This window comes from Epinephelus fuscoguttatus, linkage group LG1 (assembly GCF_011397635.1).
Source record: "Epinephelus fuscoguttatus linkage group LG1, E.fuscoguttatus.final_Chr_v1".
Lineage (NCBI taxonomy): Eukaryota > Metazoa > Chordata > Actinopteri > Perciformes > Serranidae > Epinephelus > Epinephelus fuscoguttatus.
Window position 1 is genome coordinate 11,789,864 of NC_064752.1, and position 26,761 is coordinate 11,816,624.

Below are 26,761 nucleotides of genomic sequence, written 5' to 3' on the forward strand. Positions count from 1 at the left end.
GTCTGATTTTAGGCTCCATAATTTTACTGAAGTAACATTTTCAGTGCAGGACTTTTACCTGTTCGGCCCTGTGTCCAACAAAGTGTTCTTTCCCCAGATAAAAATACCAGGCAATACCAGGTTCAGGAAATGACGGCCACTCCGCCACTGCCATTAAACTTTTATTTGAAGCTTACCTAAAATGCTACTTTGCAGATTTTCAACCAGCTGTGTGATGTATGTGTACATGACCCATGGTTAACTTCCCTCCATGTTACCAGTGCATTGCCCAGATCTCCCTATAATAATCATATAATTCAATAATAATTTGTGCATTTCATTTTTTTTTTTTTTTTTTACAATTGCATATATTACAGTATTGTGTATTCTTCTGAACAAGTTCATTTGTAATTCCTTTTTTATTTAACTTTTTAATTGCACTGAGGATGCACCAATTTTGAAATTCTGGGCCGATACTGATACCAGTGTTTGAAATAACAATTTCACCAATTGCTGATACTGATGTTTTTTAATTGGTGGGTTTTTTTGTTTGTATTTTGTTGTTATTTAGTATTCTTTTTGCCAGAGAAACACAGAAATCTACACTATAAAATGAACAGTTCTTCATATACTACCTTTAAATGAGCACAAATTCAATCATACACATTTATGAAACAAGCTTGAACATAACCTTCTTTCACATGAAAACATCTTTTTAAAAAAAAATAAGCTAAAAGCCTGATTATTATATATGATACATCATAATTCCCTCAGTTATATCTGTTTTATGGTGCTCTAAAAACATCAACACATTCATGTATTTATTCAAGTTTCTCACCAAAAGCTACATTTTACAAGATTACATTGAACACATCATGAGAATGTCATGATAAACATTCACCCAATACGCATTTTTACTGAATAGAGCTTGAACGCATCACAGTGTAAATGAATGCAACCTCTGTGAGCTCTTCCTGGCGGCCACCAGCTGCTTAGAGGAAACGGTAACTAGCTCTCCTCCTGCTGATTTCATGTTCTTTCTCTCCACATCCACTCCTCTCAGTCTCTCAGTAGTGTAGTGGTAGTTGAGTGGGCACCAGAGAGCTTTTGTCGTTTTGACATGATAACGATATAGTGTGTTTTGGGGTTCACGTGACATTGGATAACTCGCCCATCTCCCCCAGAGAGCTGGTAACGAGCTGGAACAGAACAAAAGGGCTCTATTATTTAGCAGGCTTTGCTATGTAATTATGTTGTTGTGGCCTCATGTAATAATTCAAATTAATATTAGTAATAGTATTAGTAAAAATAGTAGAAGATAAACTTTTTTTTCCCCTTCCCCCAATCGTGGCACCCCCAATGGATGATGATACCCTTAGCATTTGTCTATACTGCCTGTGCCATGAGCCGTCCCTCTTTCCAGCAGTGAAATCTTTCTTTAAGTTAAAGATCTGAATACACTCACACAACATTACTGAGTCTATTTTGGGGGAGAAACTCACTGGGGAGGTATATCTAACAGTCAAGGGGAAACTTTTCAAACTCAAAACCAATTTTCTGGCTCGTACAGTATGTAGTGCAATTTGACTGTCGCTCATTTTAATTACCTTTAAGTGCGTGTGACTGCTGTGAGAATGAATGCCATTTAAACCAAAACTGCCAGTATGCGTCTTGACATGCATCGTGGGAATTGTCGGGGCAACCGGGACTTTCTTTAGTTCAGTGACTAAAGAACTGGTGATGTTGTTATAATTACATATATTATATTATATTATATTATATTATATTATATTATATTATATTATATTATATTTGTATTTGGTGGTATTGTGTGTGTGTGTGTGGTTTTTTATCCTAATTTCAATTGAAATACATTCAAACTTAAGAACAACCATATTAAATATTTTTGGCGTTTTTACATGCTTAAAATATGTATAACCATTCCATTTCCATGGAAAACCTGGAAGAGTCATGGAATTTCACAATCTCATTTTCCAGGCCTGGAAATGTTATCGAAAAAAAAAAATCATTAAAAAGTCATGGAATTTTGTTGTGTAATGAAATTAACTGTTAAAATATTCCTCTGTAGAAAACCCTCCACGTCCAATTACAAGGCTTAAATATCATACGCCTACATTTTAATGGTGCCACATTGTTTTTCACAGTTGCATTCGGAAACGAGTTTTTAATCAATTGCATTAAGAACACATTGATAGTGTAATTAATTCTGTTTTCCCTAATGCTTGAAAGTCAGTGCCAGACTGATACCGCGAGTGCTTATCTGACTGTCCCTGTAGTTGAAAGTGTTTGAAGTGAACATGAACATAACCAACTATTAGAGATTGGAAAAGGTTGCTGATTCATTTTCATACAATAATTAACAGTAGGAGTAAACTATACTATATAGTTATGTTCATTGTATATGTTGTGAGTGGTGTTGTCATGGAAAAGTTCTGAAATTTTGTCCATGAAGATGTGTGGAAGCCCTGAACTAATGAACTACGATATTTTTCAGGGATGGACTGATATCTGATAATTACCTGCTTCTCATGGCTGATAACCGATACGATAACCAATAATTTCACATTTTGCTTTTTAAAAAGAAGTGTATAAACTGTAGTTTATGTACACCTGAGGGTAAGAAAGGCTCAGGTGTAGTGAGAGGATATAGCTGATTTGATATTCCATAGCCCTGACTGAACCAAATCTAAATGACATCACTGTTATTAACACAACAAAAGCAAAGAACAGTTCTGGCTCTTTATACCTGCAAACATTAGGTCGAACCTCAGCGCCCCTGCCCCCATATAACCCTACACTGCAGATGAACATCATAAATACACAGATGTGGGAGTAAAATAACTTTTAATCAGTATTAAATTTATAGTTAACAGTAAGCCAGAGGGAGATGATGAAGCCCAGTGTTACTGTGTGATTCTCTGGTGTATCAGTAAAGTGTATAAACTACACTGCAGAGTGGAGTCTCTACTGACAGAGACAAACACTGACAGCTGACTCATATGAACATCTGCAGGTCTGCGTTACATCAGTATGACATGTTTGTATATCGTCATGCAGTCTCACCGTCCCACGATAGACCAGCCCACAACTACCAAGTAGAACAGCAATGCGCTATTGATTCACATCACACATTAACACTCACCTCAGACAAACGACCGGCTGTGTCAAACACACACACGCAGCCAGAGAGGTAACAATACAAATAATCGCTAACTGTCTAGCGGTTATTAATAAGGATCAAGCCTTTTAAAAGCTCGGTGTCGGGTGTTAGCCGCTGCCGCTAATTAGCTCGTGCTAACACTCTGGAGGCGGTCGGAGATCAGACCCTCGGCACATGTTGTTTTCCTCTGGAACTGGGAAAGACGTCCACACCGTGACATGTTTTGCCCTCTAGACAGCGTGCTGCAGTTGTTCTTCTTCTTTGTGTTTATCGGCAGCTCACAAACCAAATTTAAATGTACATGTGCTACCAGCCACTGTGTCAGGAGTGTAGATGCTGCCCTTGTTCAGTCAATGAAAGCAGTGTGGCTTTGTATTATTGGCACCATAAATGTTTTTTAATTCATTTATTTATTTTGCCAGATATAAAACCATTTCATACACTTTGAAACAATAGTCTTAGGACCAGACTATGAGCATGCTCTATCCATCCATACCTTCATGCTCATGTCCATGAAAAGGATTCACGAATGTGCCGTCCTTTCAGGGATGAAAATAATTCAAAATGCCATATATTCATTCACCACATTTCCTCACTTTCTGGACAAAGACATCAGATTCGGTGAAGCACATAAAGACAAATAAGACCCTGTACGTTAAATGGTCACGACCGTCACTGGTGCCTGTCACACCACATTATATCTGTCTAGTTTTAGCCTGCGTCTGCTCATCTGGTCACAGTCATCCAAGCGTGTGTGCCTACACTGCACGCCATCAATAAGAAAATGATGTTTGTGAAATTAGATTTCAAAGAAAACTTTTGGTGAAATAAACATAAACAAACTCAGCAGTGGAGCTGAAGAGGCACTTTGGGTGTCAGTGCTTTGGATTTAGGAATTTCCAATCGAGTGCAAAGGGTTCCAGAGCTCAAGACGCTTATTACATCACAGTGAGGGTGCATGCTGTGAGTGCATTTTCTGAGAATTATTGTTTTTCTTAGACATTCTAATGCTCGACTGTTTGAGTCTTAAATCTCACCTTTCCATTTTCTATCAGCCCTCTGCTGCATTGTTTATTCTGGTTGCCTGATGTACACTTTATTCTATTAACAAATACATTTAAAAAAACAGAATAAGGATGTTTACATAATTAACATTAGCCTGGAATTATCACAGGACTGCAAACTGGGGCCACACCTCTCTTTATCTCTCTTTCTTTGCAGAGATCACCTGTAGGGTTTTGTTAAACACTGGTGTCCTCATAGTGCTTTATGTTCTTTTATCAACACAATTATTGGTCACGAGGTCCCATTTTACCCTGTTTTATATTTTTACTGTGATATCCATCTGTTTTACAAGATCCAATTCCCTCATTAAATACCGAATGTGTTGAAACAGCTATTATGTCGGGCAGAGGGCTGCTGTCTGTCAGTGGAAGTCAGCCCACGCACCATCGCTGGCTCACTCTGCTCGCCCGACTGGTAGCATATAAAGAGATGCCCTTTTCACTTATACGTAAACCACATATATTTTAGATAGATATAATAGATGCATTTTTTGGACGCTGCACTGAGCTCCCCCAGATGGTAGGCTGTGCATAATCTTCGCTTGAATGTATCCTCCATACAGTCTTCATTTAATTGGCCCCTTTTCACTTTGTGGATACATTTATTTTCTCCCAGTGTCTTCTCATTATCACCAGGTAATTCCCTTTGTAGCCACCCATTTGTTTTTATTTGAGAGCTCTCATGAATATGTTGATACTCTGCGCTGTTATCACCGTGTGCGTGATTGTGAAATAGGAGCTTCACCTGCAGGTCCGTGTGAAGCAACGTGTCGATGGTTGTGCAAAGAACTAATGATCAGGAACTATGTAGCGAGGTCAAGACTACATCTAAGACTCGAGCTGTTCTTTCTGAACTTTAAATCTCAGAGCTGAGTCCTGTCCTCTTGCATTTGATGGTTCCAGGGCCGTAGGTATAAAATCAGCATTAGTGGGGCTTAATCTGGCGAGGAGGCTATGGGGTCTGCCTCAGAAAGGAATTCAAAATTTGGAACAGGTATAGCTATCCAGTATACATACAAATATGCAATAAATGAAAGCTACTACTGTTTACAGAAATTACACATGAAAATAATACAACAAAGAGACATTGCAGAGGTTCACACTGATTGTACCTTTCCACAGTGGTCGAGAACCAACTTCTGCTGAGGTTCGGCAAAAACACTTGGGCAGACCACATGTACTGTACTGCTGTACACAGAGATATAGAACCTGTGGTAATGAAAATGGCAGTCTGTTAGTTTTATTTAAATTTCCGATAACAGTTGCTAGTGATTATTTTGGACAGCGGTGCGTAGCTGCCTGTAATAGCATAGCTTTTTTTTTAAATGTTACATTTGGCTGGACTGCAGAATGCCTGCCCAGCCTAGCCTGGAAATCCAGGCTCAAATCTAAAAAGATTTTGAGTCTGGCCCTCACCGATACACCCTTCCTACCCAAGGGGCGGCACTAACTGAGGCATACTAAATTCCGTTGCACGCAATTGGATAGCACGATAGCCAATCAGAGCAAAAAACAAGGTGACGTATTCATTGCAATAAGCCCCATTGGTTTGTCGACCAGTGGGGCTAACTGATATATTATGCTTTTGCCGTATCCTGTTGGCAAAACGGTAAAAACGTTCTTCCTGGAAGCAAGGGCTTCTAGGGCAGTCTTCTGTTCCTCTCTCAAGGAAAAAGATAAGTGTAGTTGGCTTAGTGTTTCTTCCAAAGCTAAGCTGAATGGACGCGGTCCTTGGGCAGCTGCCATCTTGGCTGTTTACTTTTCAACTCATACGGCACAGCGCTGTCCTCATCATGTTACGCCCGCCCAGAGCCTGCCTCTGTCAGATAGACTGATCTGATTGGTCCAATTGGCAATTCACTAGGCTCCGCTCGTCAGGGCCAGATCCCTGTGCAGTGCAAATTTGAATTTGCTGGGGGCGGGGCATCTGAATTTCCAGGTTATGCCCAGCCCATAGTAATGGTGAAATTGAAGCTTCATGAAGCAGTGAACCACTTTGCCAACAAGATAGTAAGATTCACCTTCTGTAAATCGGCGCCTATTGAACATTTTACAAACTGTCATTATTGGCAGAACTTGGCTCTGATGGTGGCCGATGGCTGCGCAGCCTCCACTACTCATGGGGGGACGTAGGCTACATCCCTGTCCAGAGCTAAAGGCAGGTGGGTTTGTTTTAAATGGTCAGTAGGCAAAGCTGCAGACAGAGCAGGTCCTCTCAGTGCTCTTTTTTTTTAACATGTATTTACAATACATTTTTGGCTGGACTTCAACAATTGGGCCTGCAATGAACTTTCTTAACTTAGTGACACCACTTCCTGTTTCCAATCAAAAGTCCTGTGCTGTGTCCCAAATCTCGTACTTCGGCACTTACACTTAATATTTTGAGTGCATAAGTGTGTTCACACTAAGAAGTATGGAAAAATGCAGTGCACTATGAGTACCCAGATGGTGCACTCAAAACGGTCAAGAAGTTGAGTGTGGATCTATAGACACTTCTCCCCCTCAGTGGTCGCCATCTTGGCTACGTAGTGGAAGTGGAAAGACCACTTTTCAAACAGGAAATAATGGCCGAGGACTGTGCGACCGTGAACGTTGCTGCGTTGTACAAATACATGTGTTTTTTGCACTACACACCACTATACAGTTGTCAGGTATAAGCCAGCAGTATGTTATTGGGTTAATTTAGCATTCTTTAATGATGTGGTACCGCAAACGATAACGGTAATGCTAGTTTGCTAACTAGCTAATTTGCGGTCGTCAGTTCTGGTGAGTGCACAACAGCTGTGTTTGGTTCGAGACAACCCTGTCAAAATTTGCGCACTACCCCAATGAGTACATAGTGCACACAGTATACGACATGGGAGTATACTAACAGGAATATGTGATTTGAGACACACCACTGGTTTCAAATTAAAAGCCACGTAGCATTTCATACATTGTCAAACCATATACTAGATTTTGACCCAGAAAATGTAATGCATATTTGAATATTGAGGGGATGTATATGATAATTACTGCCTTCGACTGCCCTTTCTTTCCCATCACTTTGTTTCTGCTGTTGTTACTTGCAAGCGTTTGTGTGTCATTTGCTATAAATGTGTGCTGCTATTGTCTATTTATGCGCGTTATCACAAAAGCCCCAGTTAGTTTTTAATGAAAAAAATCTAAGTAATTTCAATTATGTGACAATAGGGAAGCTCCAGGTGTTGTGCTGCATGGTGCTGTGTAGACAGCTGATTCTCTTATGTGTAAGTAAAGAAAAATATGTCATTGTATCCAGGTATATATAACAGACTGAGCTGGCCTTGTCAAAATCAATGGCAGCTTAACCCTTTAAAATACCCTTTCATTATTAATATTCCCGTCATATCTCATGCTGCTCATGCTACTCTCTTTGTATTTACTGACAATGAATGACAAAGTCTTCAGAACAATTTGTGATGCCGATCAAATGCCTTTGCTTCTCTTTGTTGTATATTGACTGAACATGTTCATTCAAGGCCAAAAAACTTTAGATAACTTGTGAAAAGTTTAAATAGACCAACAGCAAAACATGCAGGAATAATTCAATGGAAATTAATGAATGTGAGAAGCAATCATTTCTTACGCACTATCACGCAGATCTCACATTTTTCCGTTTCAAGGATGGAATTTGACGAAGCAGAATACAGTTGTAGATAATACTGCCGTTAGTTAAGACATCACAGCGATGAGAGTTCCATGTCACACAGCTCACAGTAGACTGAGGTGGAGATTAGAGAAGTTTGTTTGTTTCAGTCTACAAACCAGATAAAGAAATTGTGCAAGGTCACAGAAAAGTGAACGCTCTTACCCCTCTTAAGTAACTACAACTGAAGTGCTGTTTACCAAGATACTTAATCCCCATGTGGGAGAGTGCTTGTTGTGTAATTGCATAAAGATGAATCATGGCGTTTTTCCAAAACAAGAGTGCGGACTCAGTCCATCTTATGCTTTTTAAAATGATTCATATACTGTAAATTCACGACTGCTTTATTGCTGTTGTCCAACATTTACCTCAGCAAGAAAGAAATCTTGTTCAGTCAAAGTGTTTTTTATGGTTTATGACTGCAATAAAACTCCTTTCCACTTTTTTTCCTGCAGGATATTTGACAGTTACCATAGAGCCCCTGCCTCCTGTTGTCGTGGGAGAGACTGTTACTCTCAAGTGTAACTTCAAAACTGACGGAAGGCTTCGAGAGATTGTTTGGTACAGGGTGAGTAAACCTGTCTACACTTTCAATGCCATTAAGCACTAGATTCTCTCCGGAGCATCCATTTCTATCATTTTAGCCATTCAGAGGAGGTCAATGCTGATAGTCATATCAGCGGTTTATGGCTGTGTTAGGAGAACAACCATGCACTGTCAAACTGCAATTGTTAGGAAACAAGCTATTATTTGGGCCAGCTGTATGGGAGGCATCATTGGCTGTTGCTTGGGAATTTGATTTCTCAATCTGCTGGTCATCACCATCATTTCTTAATAGTTCACAGCTGGCGACTCAACAGTTATTAAAATCCCAGTTGGTGTACTACACTGCCTAAGTGCTGCCAATAATTAGATTGCCGTTGGAGGAGAGAGAAAAAAAACATCTTTGTACAAGTATGTCCAGGGTAGTTTATTTGGTGCATAAAACGGGCATGTTTAAAACTTTTGTATCAAAGTAAAGATCGGTAAAACAAATCTGCAAACATCACAGTTCACGGAGGATACATTTTTTTACCCTCCAGTCGAGTCAAAGTGATAAGCACTTGAAAAAGCAGTGGCAGCTGCCGCGGTCACATCCCTGCCTGACCATTCGTTTTTGCCAAAAACTCTCCAATAATTCTTGAGTGCTGTACACATTTGTTTTGTAAAGGCAGCTGAGTCTTCACCAGGTTGTTTGTGGAGTTGCTGAGTGGGGATTGAATTTGTTTAACGTTGGCACAGACAAACTGTTGAGCCTGCGATTTTATCAAGGTATTCCATAAAATGCATTGCTCTGTCTTGGGTCCTTCATGATGCTTATAATCAATAGACTGATGTGTTTCCTAAATAATCAAGTGAACAGCACAGACAGATGATTGGCTGATAAGAATATACAATGTGCAGTTCTGATTTCCTGAACAATAGATGTGGTTTAGATGAGCTCTCTTTTTATTTTTAGATCTGGAGGAAGCTTTACAAAGTCTGAAAAATAACCCTGATGATGCTATCAGGCACAGGGCTCTGTTGAGTTGCATTATGGGACATGTAGGATGCAGCATTTCTAAAGCTTGACCTATACCGGAACATTAATCGTGGATAACATCTCCCAAGGTTGAGAAGTGTAATACCAAATCACATATCACAAAATTAGTAACTGACCCAAGATGCCCAACACCAGACTAAATGTCATGGTAGACTACATTTCTGCAAACCATGATTAGGGATGTCAGTTTTTTGATGTTGTTTTTTTTTTTTTTTTTTTTGCTTTTGATAGCCTGACACCCATTAACTGGTGACTCACTGGTAATTTTTAAGGAAACTAAATGACGAGAAGTACCTTTTAGCCTGGCGATACATGGACTCAGTGAGCTTTAGCACCATTTTTTAAAGTGCTATCCATTTAGAGGTGGTGAAATTTTAATGTTTTGTGTTGTATATTTCTACCTTTTATTTTAGTTTCTCTTGACTGTGCTGACAGACAGCCAGCTAGCCATGTTAACATGTGGAAACATACTGCCCACTACCCACCCTCCAGTCCCCACTGGTCGGCAAACGTTAGCCTTGGCTGCTCTGCACTGCGTATCACCTGGGTGGGGTGGGAATTAGCTAGCGGTACCACTCATTTGGTGATTAACAATGCTGCAATAAATGGTGGCCAACCTCTGGTCTCCCCCCATTTAGCCCTGGTGAGTAAGCAGCTTTGCTTTGAGCTGTAAAACCCCTTTAGCATTGTTAACTATGTTAGCACCACTAGCTGTGCTGACACTGCTAATGGTGATAACGAGGGCTGCAACGATTAGTCGACTAATCAATGACTGATCGACTATTAAAATAATCGGTGACTATTTTAGTAGTCGACTAATCGGTTTGAGTCATTTTTCATAGAAAAGTACTATAAAAGTACCCCAAAATATTCTTATTGCAGCTTCTTATGTTCAAATATTGGCAGCTTTACACACTCTCCCATGATGGTGAACTAAAACCCTTTGGCGTGAGAACAAAACAAGACATTAGATGACAGAATTTTGGAGTTTGGGAGAGACAGATAGTCATTTTTCAACATTTTAACAAATTTTTCGCTAAAATGATTAGTCGACTAATCAAAGAAATAATCAACAGATTAGTCGACAATGAAAATAATCATTAGTTGCAGCCCTAGTGATAACACAGCTAACAGTAGCTAACAGTGCTAAAAGCGGGGTTAGGCTCAAAAGTGAGCGACTTGCTCACCATGATGAGCTGGGGAGAGACCAGAGGTTGGGCACCATGTTTCCACAGCAACACAGTTGGGTCGGGACAGCGTTACAAGCAGTAATTGCCAAATGAAGTAAACTAAAGAGTAGAAATAATAGCCTACAGGCCAACATGTTTCCACCACGCTGTGGTTAACATGTGGTTTGTGTAGTCACAAAAATGACTTGTTTATCATAAGGAAAAGATTGTTGTGTTTAAGAACACCTGGTTTATGTGGTACAATCAAAGCAGAAAATGCTGCCTATGTCTCACTAAAAACCAAACAGTGTTGGTGCCATATTCATGGTTAGATATGCCTCCGATATCTGGCTACATGACAGCCTGTTTATTGGTGTTAATGGTCTCAAACACTCTGCTGCAGTTTGGCAGCCATCTTGCAGTTTCACGCCATCCACCAATCTCCCGATGACACCTCATCACTGTAGAAGTGTTGACATGATACGTATGTACGATACAAATGTAACATATCCATGGTTTGCAGAGATATGATGCCAACATTTTTCTTCTGTTGACTGGGCTGCAGTGGTGATGGAGGGAATTAAAAAGATCTTTCCAAAAAACAAATCAGTGCTGCAATTCACAAATATATGCTGTGTTTTACTCTGTTACCACCTGAGTGGAAATATTTATTTGCAGCATTATAAACCAGTTGCACCAGTTTACCACAAAACAAATCCTCTGTCGTCAAATTCTCAAACTCAATTGAATGTTTGAGCTCCTCATCATGTTGGGTCTCTGGCCAATCAACTGGCCCAGATTAACCTTCCAATGGCATTTGTCGGTTTGCAACCTTTCCTGGTGTATTCTGCATGTTACGTGTTAATTATATCAACAGTGTTCGATAATTGTGAATGGACACTCACCTTGGTTTCACCCTCCACCCTGTGCGGGGACAGTGTTCACTAATGACCGAGCAGCGGTTTATTGCTTAGACAGGAAGTCTGTCTTTAGAGTAGCTTCTGCTTTCCCACTTTTATTATTGTGAAATAAAACAGTGTCTCAGGACTCATTTTAGCAAATGTTGACCTTTTCAAGGTAGGACAAAAAAGATTTATGGCACTTTACACATTCACCTTAGTATCATAGATCACTTTCATTGCTGTGACAATTCATTTAATCAGGCAGGGATTGGAGAGGGTTGTTTTGCTTATATTCTGTCAGATTTCTGTGGTGTCTATTGATAGCTGTAGTTTAAATAACCGCTGTGAGAGTAGAGCTGCCCATATTAAGTGTTCTCACGAGGAAAGCGAGGAGGTTGTAACAGAAACTGGCCCCATCTCTCCTGTGGCCACTGCTCAGCACAAGCGTTGATAAATTATAAATCAATTACCCACACTTGGCTGCCAAAGTTTCTTTAATCTCTGCCTTTTATTTGACTAAATAATGTTGACTTCTCATTTTACCTCCTGTTCAAATGGAACTGGGGTTGATACTCACCTGGGGAATCCTCGTATCTAATCGAAGGTTGGCCAATCGCACAGAGGGCTGCATTGAACTGAATATTTCAGCGAGTGCTCATTTGCGATGTGAGATCCTGACGTATTCTGTTTGAGGATTTTTCAATGCGTAACACATCCAGACTGCAGTCAGAAATTTGCACGTCTGAGGATGTGCTTAAGATAAAAACAGATTATTTTAGAGAACCTTTAAAGGCAAACTAACTCAAGTTCTAGACAGATAAAAGTAATGGATTTTTATATGAGCTACACCGTGGTTTCTATTGTATCAAAGCATTTTGTATCCTCAAATCATGAATAACTTATTTTTCTAGGGGTAGTGTAAATGGTGTGTGCATGATATTTATTTCTTTGGAAGACACCTCCTCTATTTTCTTTAAGATTTTCACCTGACTTTTCCACATATTTGAAATAAATGTTGTATACCTTTGGTCATCACTGACTTTACCTAATACCTAATATTGAGAAGTCACCAGTTGCACAATTTTTCATTAAATTTTTAATCACTTCTTGATGAAAATACTCTTTTGTTTTGTTGACTTTGGCTGTAGTCCTTCGTTATTTGGGATCTCACAGACTCCACTGCTGTTTGTGAAATATTAATTATAATGATAACAATAATAACAATAATTGTAATGATAAAATTAGTTTAAATTTAAATTCAAATTTAAGTAGTAATCCTTCCCTATACCATGAAATGAGCTTGCACATTTGATGAAGGTGCCAAATCCAAATGCAGAAATGACAGTAAAGCATTATTATTATACAAGTAGTCTCGTGTAGCCGGACCTGTCTGCACAGCATTATGTCAATGTTAGGAAAAGGTCTGGAAACACACATTATTCTGCTATAGGGGGAAAAACGCTCCATGTTCTTCGTGTTTCTTTAAACCAGTCACAATCATCTTGGGCGGCATTAAGACCAGGATACAGCAACAATATTGTTTTAAAATCGTGGTGGGTGGGATGTGTTTTGTTGGGGACATTTGCATATGGAGAGGTGAGCACTGTCCTTGTCATGGACCAAGCAGTCAAAGCACAAAGAACACAGGTTTAATGTTTAAAAAAGTAGGTTTATTTTCCCAAAAAATAAAGTTTACAAAGCAAATGACTGAAGGTAAGAAAAGTGAAGTTATAGGGCCCGCAAAATAGGTCAACACTAAACTCAACAAACAGACCCAACAGAGTAAGTAATATATATATATATATATATATATATATATATATATATATATATATATATACACTGTATATGTACTGGCTGATCAGACCAAATTAAACGCAAAGGGAAGAACATACATAGACACTAACTAGAACTAACACAAAGAAACCTCTAATCCCCCCATGATGTCACAGCTCTTGGTTTGGTCCGTGGGATGGCCTTCTGGATAAAACCAGACTCCGCCCCTCAGCCCCGTGTTTTGCCCAACTCAACCAGGAAGTGAACACAACTTCAGGTAACTCAAAAGACAAAGAGAAATGAATTAATAATTTACAAAAGCAAATAGCAAGATAACAAAAGAAAAGTTGAGTTGTAAGTTGTGTGGTTGATTAAAATATGTTTTTAGCACCCCATGCATCTTTTTGCTTTATTCTATATCCACTTTTGACGCTACCAATTACGACAGCTCGTCTGGCATTAACTTTCTGCAGAGGTATTTCATCTTAAAAACAGAGGGTTTTTTTTTATGTTTGGAGTTCAGTGCTCTATCCTCTTCAGACTTTTGCTTGGGCATTCTTGACTCAATTTTGTAAACTGATTGCTGGGCATTTACCACTGTTATCAACTGGTATGCACTGTAAACTTATGAGAACAATGGGATTCATCATTATAAGAACACAGGTACAAACTTAATTGGCCATTTAAGAACATGACATCAATCTGACGTTGACTTTTCTGAGGACCTTACTCAAGAACTAGTGATGGGCAAAGTAGTTCTTCAGATGTTACTGAATCACTAGAATCAGTTCATTAAAAAAAAAAGATTTGTTCAAAAGATTCGTTCACCGAATCGTTCAGTGCTTGGCGGGAGGAGCCCTGACTGTGTGCTGCATAGTCTGACTCCCTGACCTGACACACGGCTGAGCTGCTGCTGCATCTGCCCTGCACTGGTGAGTCTCATTACTGGCCAGCCTAACGTTTTAAGTTTGTTTATCTGGAAACTAAGTCTGTTAAAACTATGGGGAGGTGTGTGATCGTGTTTATGTGGCTTGACTCCTGGCTACATTAGCCGTTAGCTTGGAGAAAACGGTCCCTATGAAAGTGTATCACTGAGAAGAAATGATTTGAATCACTCAGGGATCTGGGTTACGTCGATCACCGAGTGATTCGTCACGCGGCAGGCAGTCCCTCCCTACACCCTGGCTGCCTCACGACTTGCGAGTGATTCATTGTTCGCACGGACTGAATCGGCAGTTCCACTCCCGGCCTGCACGCTCGCTGCTGAGCTCAACTGAACTGAGAAATGAACGAGTCAGTTCCGGAAGTGATTCAGTTCAGTACGTTCACTCAACAGTTTCGTTCTTTTGAACAATTCGTTTGTGAACGACACAACACTATTAAGAACAAATTTAAGGGCCAGCTGTGGCTCAGAGGTAGAGCGGGTCGTCTAGTTATCCTCAGTGGAAACAAAGTATTTATTTACTTAAATTTCACAGAAAAGAGCCTCCTCAAAATAGCATTTTAAGTCTTGTGTGCGACTTATCCTGACTTCATATGAGCACAGGAAATCTCGTCACTAGGCTAATTTATACAATCAAAAATGGCATACGCTTGTGCTAATAACACTAGCATGATATATTTGTTTGGAAAACATGTTTAGTATAAAACAGTTGTTTTGTTTTTGAACCTTGTGAGTTGTAATAGAGCTGAATTTTATAACGTTAGCTTTGTTAAATGTTGCTGTTGTCCCTGGCTTCATATGAGTAGAGGAAAAGTCTTCTAGCCTCTAGGCTAATATATACAATGTAAAATGTCATAGGCTTGTGCTAATACCATTAGCATGTTGTATTTGTGGGGAAAACGTGTCCAGCAAAAGAAAAGTGTCTTTGTTCTTTTGAACGATTTGTCCGTGAACGACACAACACTATTAAGAACAGATTTAAGGGCCGGATGTGGCTCAGAGGTAGAGCGGGTCGTCCACTTATTTGAAGATCAGCGTTTCAATCCCAGACTATAGATACTGAACCCCAAATTGCTTCCAGTGGCTGCTCCATCGGTGTGTGAATGAATGGTACCCTCAGCCGCCAGTGTATGAATGTGTGAGTGAATGGGTGAATGTAACATATAGTGTAACAGCATTTTGAGTAGTCGGAAGACTAGAAAGGCGCTATACAAGTGCAGTCCATTTTAAGAACAAACTTGAAAGGTATTGGTGAATGAGGCCCATTATTACGATGACGTCACAGAAACTTGTGTGAAGTGGAGTAGATTGGTAGATTAGTAAAGTCAATGGCACGGGTGCATAACCCTCCCAGGGTATAAAGATGTGGCACATAAACTCCGACTGGCCATGTCAGAAAACTGATAAACATCGGGAGAGTCCTGTGATATGGAGTCTGGACTTTTCTAAGGTGTGTTTACGTGTTGTTTTATATGTTGTACATCTTTAAAACAGTTCACCAAAAGAATCAAAACAGGCATGCCTTGTTGCACGATCCAAATCCTTGTCAAAACCTGCCTTATTTTGAGTGAAGGTTGTTAGCTCGGAGGCTGTTGTTGTTCCCTTAGCGAAGGTAATTTTGAAAACGGTAATACGCAGATAGCAGAAGGGAGAGTATGCTGGCCTAAATAACCAGCCAGTGGCAGGCTTATAGCCACAGTCTGCATCCAGTGAGTCAGACTATGACACCAGATGAGAAAATATGTCATATTTTTTAAGGTTATATGAGCTAGGCATTAACAAATATGTTAAATATTTAATATTAGTCATTAGTATCAGTTCGACACCCCTGACAGCTTTTTAAAAAGTACTGTCAAAGCAGATCAGCAATATAAATAGAACATATGACAATCCTTGTTTTGATGAGATGCATCATTAAACCCACGCAGTGGAGTTGATAAGAAAAAAGTAAATGTTTAAAAAATGAATTCTTCACCATATGTAGCTCCAACCGCCAAAAAAAAGCGAACTAAATTCCAGTCCCTTCTCTTTTGATGCCACCTACCCTTACTTTCCGATGCTAATCATATGGATAGGATTGCTTATTATAGCTCTCATTTAAGTTTGCACAAGATGACACGAGATTAGCAGACAGATGGAGACAGAGAGTGAATGCAAGAGCGTGAGAACAGTAATGGATGTTGCATAGCCCTGCAGCTAACGCTTCAAGAGCACATAAATGAAAGCCTCTCAAGTGTGTATGGTATTGCACGACAGGCCACATGAATGTTTTTAGTGAGTTGTGAATACCGACAGGCTGTGGATTAAGTGCTATGGGTATGTAATGCCATCAAGCTGTCTATTATGCTCTAATAGCGTACCAAATAGAAATGATGGATCATTTGATAGGGTGGTGCTAATGCGCTGCCTGTTTGGGAGAAGAATGTCAGCAGAGACTGCTCCTCAAAGACCCGCACACAAGCTCATCTCATGCTTTGCCCGTTTTAATTTATGTCATTCTAATGAGTATATACATACGGGACTTCTCCCAGTGGCCGTCCAGGTATACCACGCTGACTATGGTGGAACAAGAGGTGTCTGTTAGCTTGCCTGTTGAGTGCAGCTGTGTGCTATGCTTAATTTTAATCACTGGATCAACTGTCTCTGCTCTGCTGTTCTCCCTCCTCCCTTCGCTCTACCCATTACAGAACTCCTCCATCCTCCCCGACATAACTCTTCTGGGATCCTCTCTCTCTCCAGCGTGAGTGTCTTCCTGAAGACACTTCCCTAATTTACCACTGGCTTGTCTGCTGGCTGTGCTGGTTTTCTGATACTCATCTCATCATTCAGCTGTGTCCACCTCTGTCCATTTCATTATTAGGATTCAAACTCACCTGTATTCGTAATCCTGCTCTCTGCCGAATTGAACACCGCTCTCCCCCCACTCCGTGTGCACTGCGGGTACATACTGTAGCTTTGCGAGATAACATGCAACGTCAACAGCTAAAGAGGAAAATAATAATCGTGTCCCAGAGACGTTTTTTTGTTCTTCATGTTGACAAATTGCAAAATAATCTGCGTGGGTTATTGTGGCCAGAAAATACTGGCAATACTTTTGATAGCTGTGGTGTTGTCATGTTTTTTATCTCCTAATATAACTGGAGGTAAGGTTAAAGATGAGGGCTTTTCATTTTGAGATTTCTCATTCAAATCCCCAGAGTGGTTTGGCAAAAAATGGTTCTACCATTCTTCAGTTTGGAACTATTTAGCTGATACACAATTGGTGAATACCAAACACATGTTCCACTCACATCAGTGTTGTGAGCTGCACTCTAAGAGAACACGTGTTCTCTAACTATCTGCTTCTTTACCTAAAAGTCCAGTGTGTAGGATCCAGGAGGATATATTCCATATTTTCCATTTCATCTTGTTTTTAAGCAAATGTCACCAAAATATCTGACAATAAACAAGAAATCAGCAGAATGATGTGAGAGATTTTTCAGAATTTTATCACCAATGCTTTAACTGTTATTGCTATCCCAATGGAGATATTGACTAATGAAGTCTGGAGGGGGCATGGCTCAGCATATAACTCCACAACCCTTGAGCCAATCATCACAAAACTTACAAGCAATGTCTGAAGAATTACTACGAGCATATCCTGAAAGTTTTATTAAAATTGACCACTAGGGGGCACCACAGATACAAAAAAATGTGCATAAGATTACACAAATCGGACTATGAATCAGAAACTGATTGTATAATCATTACAAAACTTGCAGGGTATGTTAAAGAAATTTATGAACCATGTGCATTAAATTATTTTGAAATCTGTCAAAAGGGGGCACCACCAGTTACAAACAAGTGCAACGGCCATTTGCAAAATGTTGCTATAATCAATGAGGGTTTGTTCAAACACATTCTCAGAACCCATCGGCTGTATTCGGCGTCTGACTTCTGGCAGACGGCGATACAGCCTCTGGGGGCAGACCCCCGATTTTTTGGCATTCCGGTTTGATTTGGGCGGAGGAGGCGAATTTCCGTTTCCGACTTAAGTTTATATATAAGTAAATATGCTGAACCATTGCGATGGATTCAGAGTTTGCAGTGACGCCAATTATGTTCCGCCTCGTTAGTTCACCACACGGACCGTTTAACCTGGCAACAACTGCAGCCGGCTCAAACGTGATTGGTCAATATCACGCAGACTACAAACAGCCTACAACCGGAAACCAGGGCTCTTTCGCTCTTCTTCCAGAAGCAAGATCTCCGGGGTTTGCCTACAGACTGTATATAGAGACTAGTTCAAACATTACCAAACTCAGTGGACTTTTTTTGATTAAGCCATTAAAGCATCTGCATGTTTTTGCAGTCGACCAATAGGAAGCGACAGTGTTTCCAAAGAAGAGTGTGGCCCAGTAGAGATTTGGATGTTAATGAATCTGTCAGATTGTCATAAAACCTGTTGTTTATCTTTAATGCAAACATTTTAATGGTGGATTTATACTTCTGCGTCGAATCAATGCATAGGCTCTGCATCGGCAGAGAGCGTACACCGTAACTTACGCCATAGCCTGACATGCACCTCCCCAGAAATGTAATTACACGTCACAACGACACAGACCTCCTGTCTATTTCTGTAAGCTGAAACCATTTCCCTCAGTGGAAACAAAGTTTTTATTTACTTTAATTTCACAGATAATAAACAATAAATTGTGAAGACAATAAAGCCTCCACTAAAATAGCATTTTAAGTCTTGTGTGTGATTTATCCTTCAGGGACTAATATTTGGGGATTTATTCTAACTTCATATGAGCAGAGGAAATCTCTGCTTGTCGCGAGGCTACTTTATACAATGCAAAAATGCCATAGGCTTGTGCTAATAATGTTAGTTATATATGTTTGGAAAATGTGTTTAGTATAAGACACTTGTTTTGTCGGTGAACTTTGTCAGCTGTAATGGAGCCAAATTATGTACCTTTACCTTTGTTAAATGTTGCTGTTGTCCCTGGCTTCATATTAGAAGAGGAAAAGTCCGCTAGCCGCTAGGCTAATTTCTATAATTTAAAATACCATAGGCTTGTGCTAATAACATTAGCATGTTGTATTTGTGGAGAAAATGTGTCCAGATAAAGACAAGTGTTTGTCTGTGAATGCTGCAAGTTATAGTGAAGCTGATTTGTGTACTTGTGTTTGAAATTGTCTCTATTAAGCCATGTTTAATGATTTTTTATGTGTGTTTTGAATCAACTAAACTTTACGGCACTGCAGAAACCCCGCCACTGACTAGTGTTTTGGAAGTATAACTGCAGAGTGACACAGACACACCACACAAGTTTAAATGCTCACGTATGCCACGTGCGTAGACTACGGCATAGACTTTGCATAGAGCTGATGCACAAGTATAAATCCTGCTTTAATTGTCAAAGGTCTTGGTCTTACCCAGCTTTGTCTTTCCTATATCGTGATAAGTATGTTTGGAAATGTTTGGATGCATTGGAAGAACACTGAGTTTTAACTTGAAACTACTTCATACTGTGTTTCTGCCAGTTTAAATGACCAGGTCTGTTTGATTTGGAGAGGAGGACACCTCTTAGGATAATTCTGCTCCTGTTAAAAAAACCTCTTGAACACTGAAGGAATCCAAACTTGGACTTCATTCGGCACACAGGAGAAGTTTCAGCTGGTTGCAATCTGCAATCCTCACTGCTTAATGCCACTAAATCCTACACACTGCTCATTTAAATTATGTACATGTTTGTCCTTGGCTGTTATATTGCAAAGTCAAATTTCAGCTGTTCGGATTTTAAAGGGCAACACTTACACAACAATTCACAGAAAGACATGATAGGTACGTTAGCAGCTTTTCATATTGTCAGATGGAAATCACCAGCTTGGTCATAAATGTTTTAAGTTGGCGACACAAATAACAAACACTGTGGTTTCAAGCATAATTAGCTTGTGAAATACCAGTAACATTAGCTCCCTGCCTGCTTCTGAAATAGCTCACTAACCATATCCTGAAAAACCATCATTGTGATCCATGAGGTATACAGCAGCTGAATATATATTTGATAATATGCTGTGGTAGAGAGAGAAATAATGGTTATCTTGTCATTTAGGGCTTTTACTTTAACGAATATGTGAGGCCGGGTTCCCTCCCATCTCGTGTGGGTGTGTTGGTATTTGTGTTGGAGCAGAAACAAATCAATAGTTTATAATGTCTACAAAGGACAATAACCAAAGAGTCATAAATCTCCATCATCAGCTGAATACCATTGAAAGCTTGTCAAATTTTAATGAAGCCATCTGCCCCCACAGATTCTATTTGGAGCAGCACAAGTTCAATAGTTAGCTTTACAACCCATGCTACAACACCTTATAACATTAGGTAACTGTATGCAGATATGGAAATAAGCTGCAGTTGACATTCAGTACTTTTTTAGGCCAAACAGCTCTAAAATGTCCGACCACACATCATTTTTATGTTAAATACCAATTTAGGATGTAATGGGATGTTATAGTGAAGCTAAAGAGACCAGGAGAAGATCAGTATTGAGAGACCCTGTCCAGGTTTCATGCCTGTAGTCTGCTTTGGTTTCATTTAACTTACTTCAAGTTCATGGCTGTTTCTGAGATCACTTTGTTTTCGCTCCCACCACTCTGACCCTTTATTTTATTGAAATTGCAAACTTTGAATGGGCGTATCTCATGCCCCGTATGTCGTAGAGACATGAAACTTTGCACAGAGATGCCTCTCCTCATGAGGAACACATTTGCCTCAAGAACCCATAACTTCCGGTTATATAGATTTTCCACCATTTTGAATTTTTTGAAAAACACTTCAAATCGATCTCTTCCAAGGAAGTTTGAGCGATCTGCATGAAACTGGGTGAACATAATCTAGGGACCAATATCTAAAGTTCCCTCTTGGCAAAAGTTGGAAAACTTACTAAAACTGAGCTTCTATAAGGCAATGAATATTGCGGAGGGCGTGGCTCATCACATAAAGGTGTATAACATCTCAAGGGTTTCACCCATCACCATGCAACTTCCCTTGTAGGCATATGACCACACATGATCTGAGGGGACCCCTCCATTATTGACCCCATCAAACAAAATGGGGGCGCTAGAGAGCTAATTTCTTATCTAGGCCGAAACGCCAAATCGATTTTTACTAAACTTGGTAGATATGTAGAACAGGACGCCTCAAGGTGACTGGAGAAATTTAACTCTAATTGGCAACTGGGTGGCGCTATAACAACTTAAAAATGGCTAAAATGTGATCAATCACTGTGGCTCCCCCTGTGGACCAATGTTGTTGTTTTTTTTCTAATTTTTGGTGTGACTAAGTCATGGTATGGTATGCTGTACTCAATGGGTATGGACTAGTTAATATATATTTTGAAGATTGAAGATCCCCTCATTATTTAAAGTCTGTCCATCTAAGAGCGACAATAAAAATTAAAGTAATGGTCGAAGTTGTCGTATTGAAATTTAAGGTGTGTTGATGGATTCATGACATCAACTAATGCATTGTAACATTACAAGTTAACGTTCCACCTTAAAGTCGGCCCAGTGAATTAGGTTTTATTTCTCTGACTACAGCTGCTGCAAAAGGCAGCCAAACATTTATTTATATAGTAATAGTTTACTAATATCAAATTTGCCATGGTGTGAACAGTGGTTACAAAACCAGCTACATCTTGGCCCTGAGCAGAGTGACCGCCTGCTATTGACCAATCGACAGATGGCAGTGTTCACAGCTCCACCTTTTAGTACCAGATCTGTGTGCTAGGTACCCCAACAGAGGGGGGACCAAAAATGGGGAGCATAAGGAACAGTTCCATTGGTACCATCCACAACTTTTCACAGTGGAAACAGAAAAGACCCTTTAAGGAATGAATCCAAAGGGTGATTTTTGGTTGAATAAAGAATTTATTACTATAACTGAACCTTGAAACCAGTTATTGAATGGAAGTATGTGTAAAAGTCTCCCTTTTGAAGATAACTAAAGTAAAAGTGAGATACTCCAGTTACGTCCAGTTGCATTTTTTTTTCAGTATTGTAGAAAAGCAAATGTATGACAACTGTCAACTTTCATATCAGGGTACACCTTAAAACTGGTAAACTGCTGCAACCCTAGTTTGGTGGCACAGTCACGGCTGAAAATGCCACCAACCAACAACTGGTTTTGTTGGTCTTGAGCAGTGATTTGCAGTGATCTGCATCTTGGCAGGGGTCTTGCCGAGGCGTCCACCTTCTGATGACAGTCAGCTTATACACTACATCACTTTAGAAATACTGATATGATTTGCACTAAATGTACAAATGTAACAGATCCCTGCTGTGCAGAAATGTACAATGCCAGCATTTTATTGTGGTGACTGGGCTGTACATGACACATAAAGTGTCGGACTCAGTACTTTCTGTACTGCTCGAGTGGTCATTTTGGAATGCATCAACAAACAGCCTATTTTTCTGTTTAAGGACGGGGATTTGTTGATGTGGTTACATTGAGTGGCTCCCTTGAGTGTGCCAATGAGAGTTCTCTTTCCTTGTGAACGTTCAAACAGAACTGGGACTGTTTGCTCGGGCTGTTGGTGTGTTGGTGTCATTTGAATTCACTCATTCACTCTGAATTCAGCTATTTTCATTTTGCCAGAGTGAGAATGTGATATCTATGTATCTACTTAGATTTATGTATTACGATTAAATCTTATGTTCAGAGCTGATGTTCCAACTTAGACCCATTGTTCACGCATCATGAGCAGACCGCAGTCCTTAGTGACTTTGTGGGAGTTCTCATATCCAAGTGCTGCATGCACAGTTCTTCCCTCTCGACATATTGCCATTATCTTAACAGCACAGAAGTGCTGTACACGTGTACTATAGTGTTTGCCAGCTGTGTTTGGACACAGGCCAGCTGCCTTAGTAGCTTTGAGGAGAACATGATGTTTATATTTGGAAATATGAAAATAGCTCTGCACGTAAAATACTGACCTGACTACAACTGTACACTCTAACTTAAAGCAAGAAACATATTCTGGTATAATAGTGAGACACTTGGTGCCCACAGAAACTCTGCGCCCTATCTTGTTCTAATACCCCCAACTCTTACATTGCCTCTGGGCGTATATTCCAGATTTACTTGTGGCCCACATTTTGACAAATCCAATTTAAGCAGTTGACAGTGTCAAAGCACAATATAACAGCTATGCAAATGACTTCTCTCTTGTCACAGACAGCCAAGAAATATAGGAGTGCATTACCTGGGGGCAGTGTGTCATTGGATCTGCTGTCTTTTCCGGCCATATGTTCAAGAGCTTGTATGTCCAAATTGAATGGCGAAGATATGTCACTGGACACTCAACCAAAAAATGGAGTGTTTTTCCAGCCAGTAATCCTGTTTCTTGACTGCGGAGAGACACAGGAGGCGTCATATGTTAAATCCAAGTTTAAAATCTTCAAGACAGGGTTGCCTGGGCAACTGGAATCTGTGAGTACAGAAGAGAGCTCGCTGAGTGTGTATGCACAGCACACTCCTGTGGGGTTTTTAGGTGTCTAACTTCCTGCTGTTTAATCCCCAAGTGTAATTGTGTCGGTTCAAAAATGTCTCGTCTCACTTATGTTTTATTGTCGTGTAGAGTCATATATGAATAATGTGTGCAGGCCAGTGCAGTACATTCAGTTCAGACAGCATCTGTCTATCTGAGAGTACCATTTATGAAAAAGGTCATTTTCCATTTTAGACATTAACAGTACAGACACATTTTTGAAGAGAATAAGAGGAATATCTGTTCATAGAAATGCACCTGGTATCTTTATCTTTGGGGAAATTTCTCCAGTTTTTGAGTTTAGTCTCCATCATCAAATGTAATCAAGGTGACTTTGCTAGTTTGCAAACCATTGAGCTGGATGATGTCTGAGTAATAACTGCACAAATCGTCAACCTGTCAGTAAAATATTGGTCTATTTGATATCATTTGCCCTGAGATTTATATGCAAAATGTTTAGATTATAAGAGAAACTCTGAGGGTGTTAGTCAATTTTCGGCAACACACTCATGAATTTTTTACTCTTATTTATTCGTCTTGATGCATAAGTTCTTGCATACATTACTCAAGCCTCTTATCAGCAAAGATTAGTACGCTGAACAGACAGCAAACCTGTTTCTTAAGTATCAACATATGTATATTACTAGACTGTTTTCATAAGTTTTCTCATATGAACTCCAGGCAATGTGCAGACAATCAGGTTCGCACATTGTCTGGAGTTTCTCTAGCGCTATAGGGCTGCTACAGAGTCCCTTCTTTATGTTGCCTTTGCATTTTTACACATAATCAAACGACAGAGGCATCAGTCTGCCCCATTGTGTGATTATGGATTGCTTACCAACATCAGAAGACATGTAACACAACAGCATCAGCCTCCAGGGTGACATATAACATACGCATCAGCAGCGCATCATAAACAATAACAATGGCAAAACATGGCGATAACAATCATTTACTGTCCCTGCTATATAGCGGCTGATCTCGTCCTTTGCTTTGAGGGTAAGGAGCTCCTGGAACTCATTGTTTTCCCACTTTGCAGGCACTTACAGCTGCTGTTCCCCTTCTTTGAGTTAGCTGCTAACTGCTAACAGCTGCTTTTCAAATCTGATGCAGTGGGTCGGACACATAAAACGTCATCAAAATGTCATGCCCGTCCTGCCCATGGTCCCGTCCTGCCTGCTGTCCTATTTATACAGGCACTGGTACTACCTCCCATGGAGGCTCAAACAGGAGACGACTCTCTCCCCCCATTCCATGATTGTACAGCACGGCGAGGCGGCATTACAGTGCGATATTCCTACCTTAAACAGGCAGTGTAAAGTGTAAAGAAGGTTTCTGTCACACAGGTGAGGGGTGGCACCTGGATAGAGCATGTGGGAGGCAGGACATGACGCAGTTTACACTGTGGTCACACAGCCGGGTGGGAATTTTTTCATAAACAGTCTTTTTCTGTTCCTTTAATTTGTCTGACGATTTCAGCCCTGACCGCATCGCATTTCCGTTGGTGTCTTCGTGTAAACGACCCTTCGTCTTCACCCTCAGATGTTTGTTTTCCTCACTTTCATGCGAGCCTCATGACAGAAGCATCATCCACACATCCAAATGCTCGCTGTGGATTCTCCAGACAATTACCTGCTCTTCTCACACATGGGCTCAGTCACACATTACACAGACTTTGTACCAGGGAGCTGGCAGGATAAAGTCGTTTAATGTCTGATTCAACTGAATCATGCTGTAGTTGCTACAAGTGGGTACTGTATTGCAAGATTACCTGTTTCAGTTGAAAATATGTTGTCAGTGAACATTTTGCTGATACGTTCAGTATCAACAAATTTGCAACTTTCCTGTTACGTTAATGAGCAGAATTTTCTCATTATGTTGATAGAAAAGATGCCACATTACATTTTCCTCAAAAACGACTTTGCTGTTTCAGAATCAGGTCGCCTTTTATCATCATTGCATCATCAAAAAAGACACAATGAAATGAGGAGTGCTACCCTGTAAGGTGCTGACCATCCTCCATACATTCAACCATCCAGTCGTCACACTAATAAATAATAGACAATAAATAAGTGCACTAGGTATAAAAAATAAACTACACCTAGCATGTCTGTGAGTATTGCACAGAAAGTGTAGTTGATTGATTATGAATTTTGTACATTAAGCGTAGTAAGTACACACATAAAAAAGAGTTCATCCTGTTTTACGGATTTGTTTTTTAGGAGATAGGTCTGCCGCAGGGTCTGTGCCAAAGGACTTCCCCAGCCTTAGTCCATGGAGCTGATCTGGCTCTGGCTCCTGGGGCATTTTCACATTGCCTCCATCATTTATTGAGTCTCCCCACAGGACGATTCAGCACCTGTGAGAACTAACCTACTTATTAAACAATGGTACACTCACAGGCGTAGATACTGGGGGAACCAAATGTCCCCCGCAATAATTAGAACATGTGCATATCCCCCCCAGCAAAACATCAAAGTAGCAGAGGACTTTTAATTTGACAAAATTGAACACATTTACAACATCAATTGATGCATAAAAATTAACCAGACTGCAGAACATTGTGTCTGATGCTCAATTTTTTCTGGCGGAGGTTCCCCCAGCCCCCGTCTCATATGTGTCCCTCCCAATGTTGAAACAAAACCTACACCCTTGGGTACACTTTTTGTGATTCTGCAAGTAGCCAGCCATCAGGTTGCTGTGTTTTCGAGATGGTGAGAAGCAATGTTATCCTCCATTTCTAAAACTGCCAGCTTCGACTGTGAACATAACTTTTTTTTTCAGCTAGAAAATATTTATTGTGACAACTGTTTAGTTTCCCTTTTGTCTGTTATTACAGCTTATGCCCAGTGAGTTGTTTAGTTAGTGTGCCCTACTTGGCAGTGTAGTTTGTTGCTCTTCTCTGTAGACTCCCTGTTTGATTGTAGCATCATTAAAACGTCTGAGCATTCCCCTGCCTTCA

General features: G+C 40.1%; 1 protein-coding gene across 3 annotated transcripts in view; it reads left to right on the forward strand.

Annotated features, from left to right (window-relative positions):
- igsf21a (immunoglobin superfamily, member 21a) overlaps positions 1-26,761 on the forward strand; it is a 358,404-nt gene that overhangs the window by 103,383 nt on the left and 228,260 nt on the right. For all 3 annotated transcript variants that reach the window (XM_049590866.1, XM_049590881.1, XM_049590875.1), the window contains one exon: positions 8,347-8,459. In XM_049590866.1, coding sequence (XP_049446823.1) covers positions 8,347-8,459 — 113 coding nt within the window. The remainder of the gene's footprint in view (positions 1-8,346; positions 8,460-26,761) is intronic.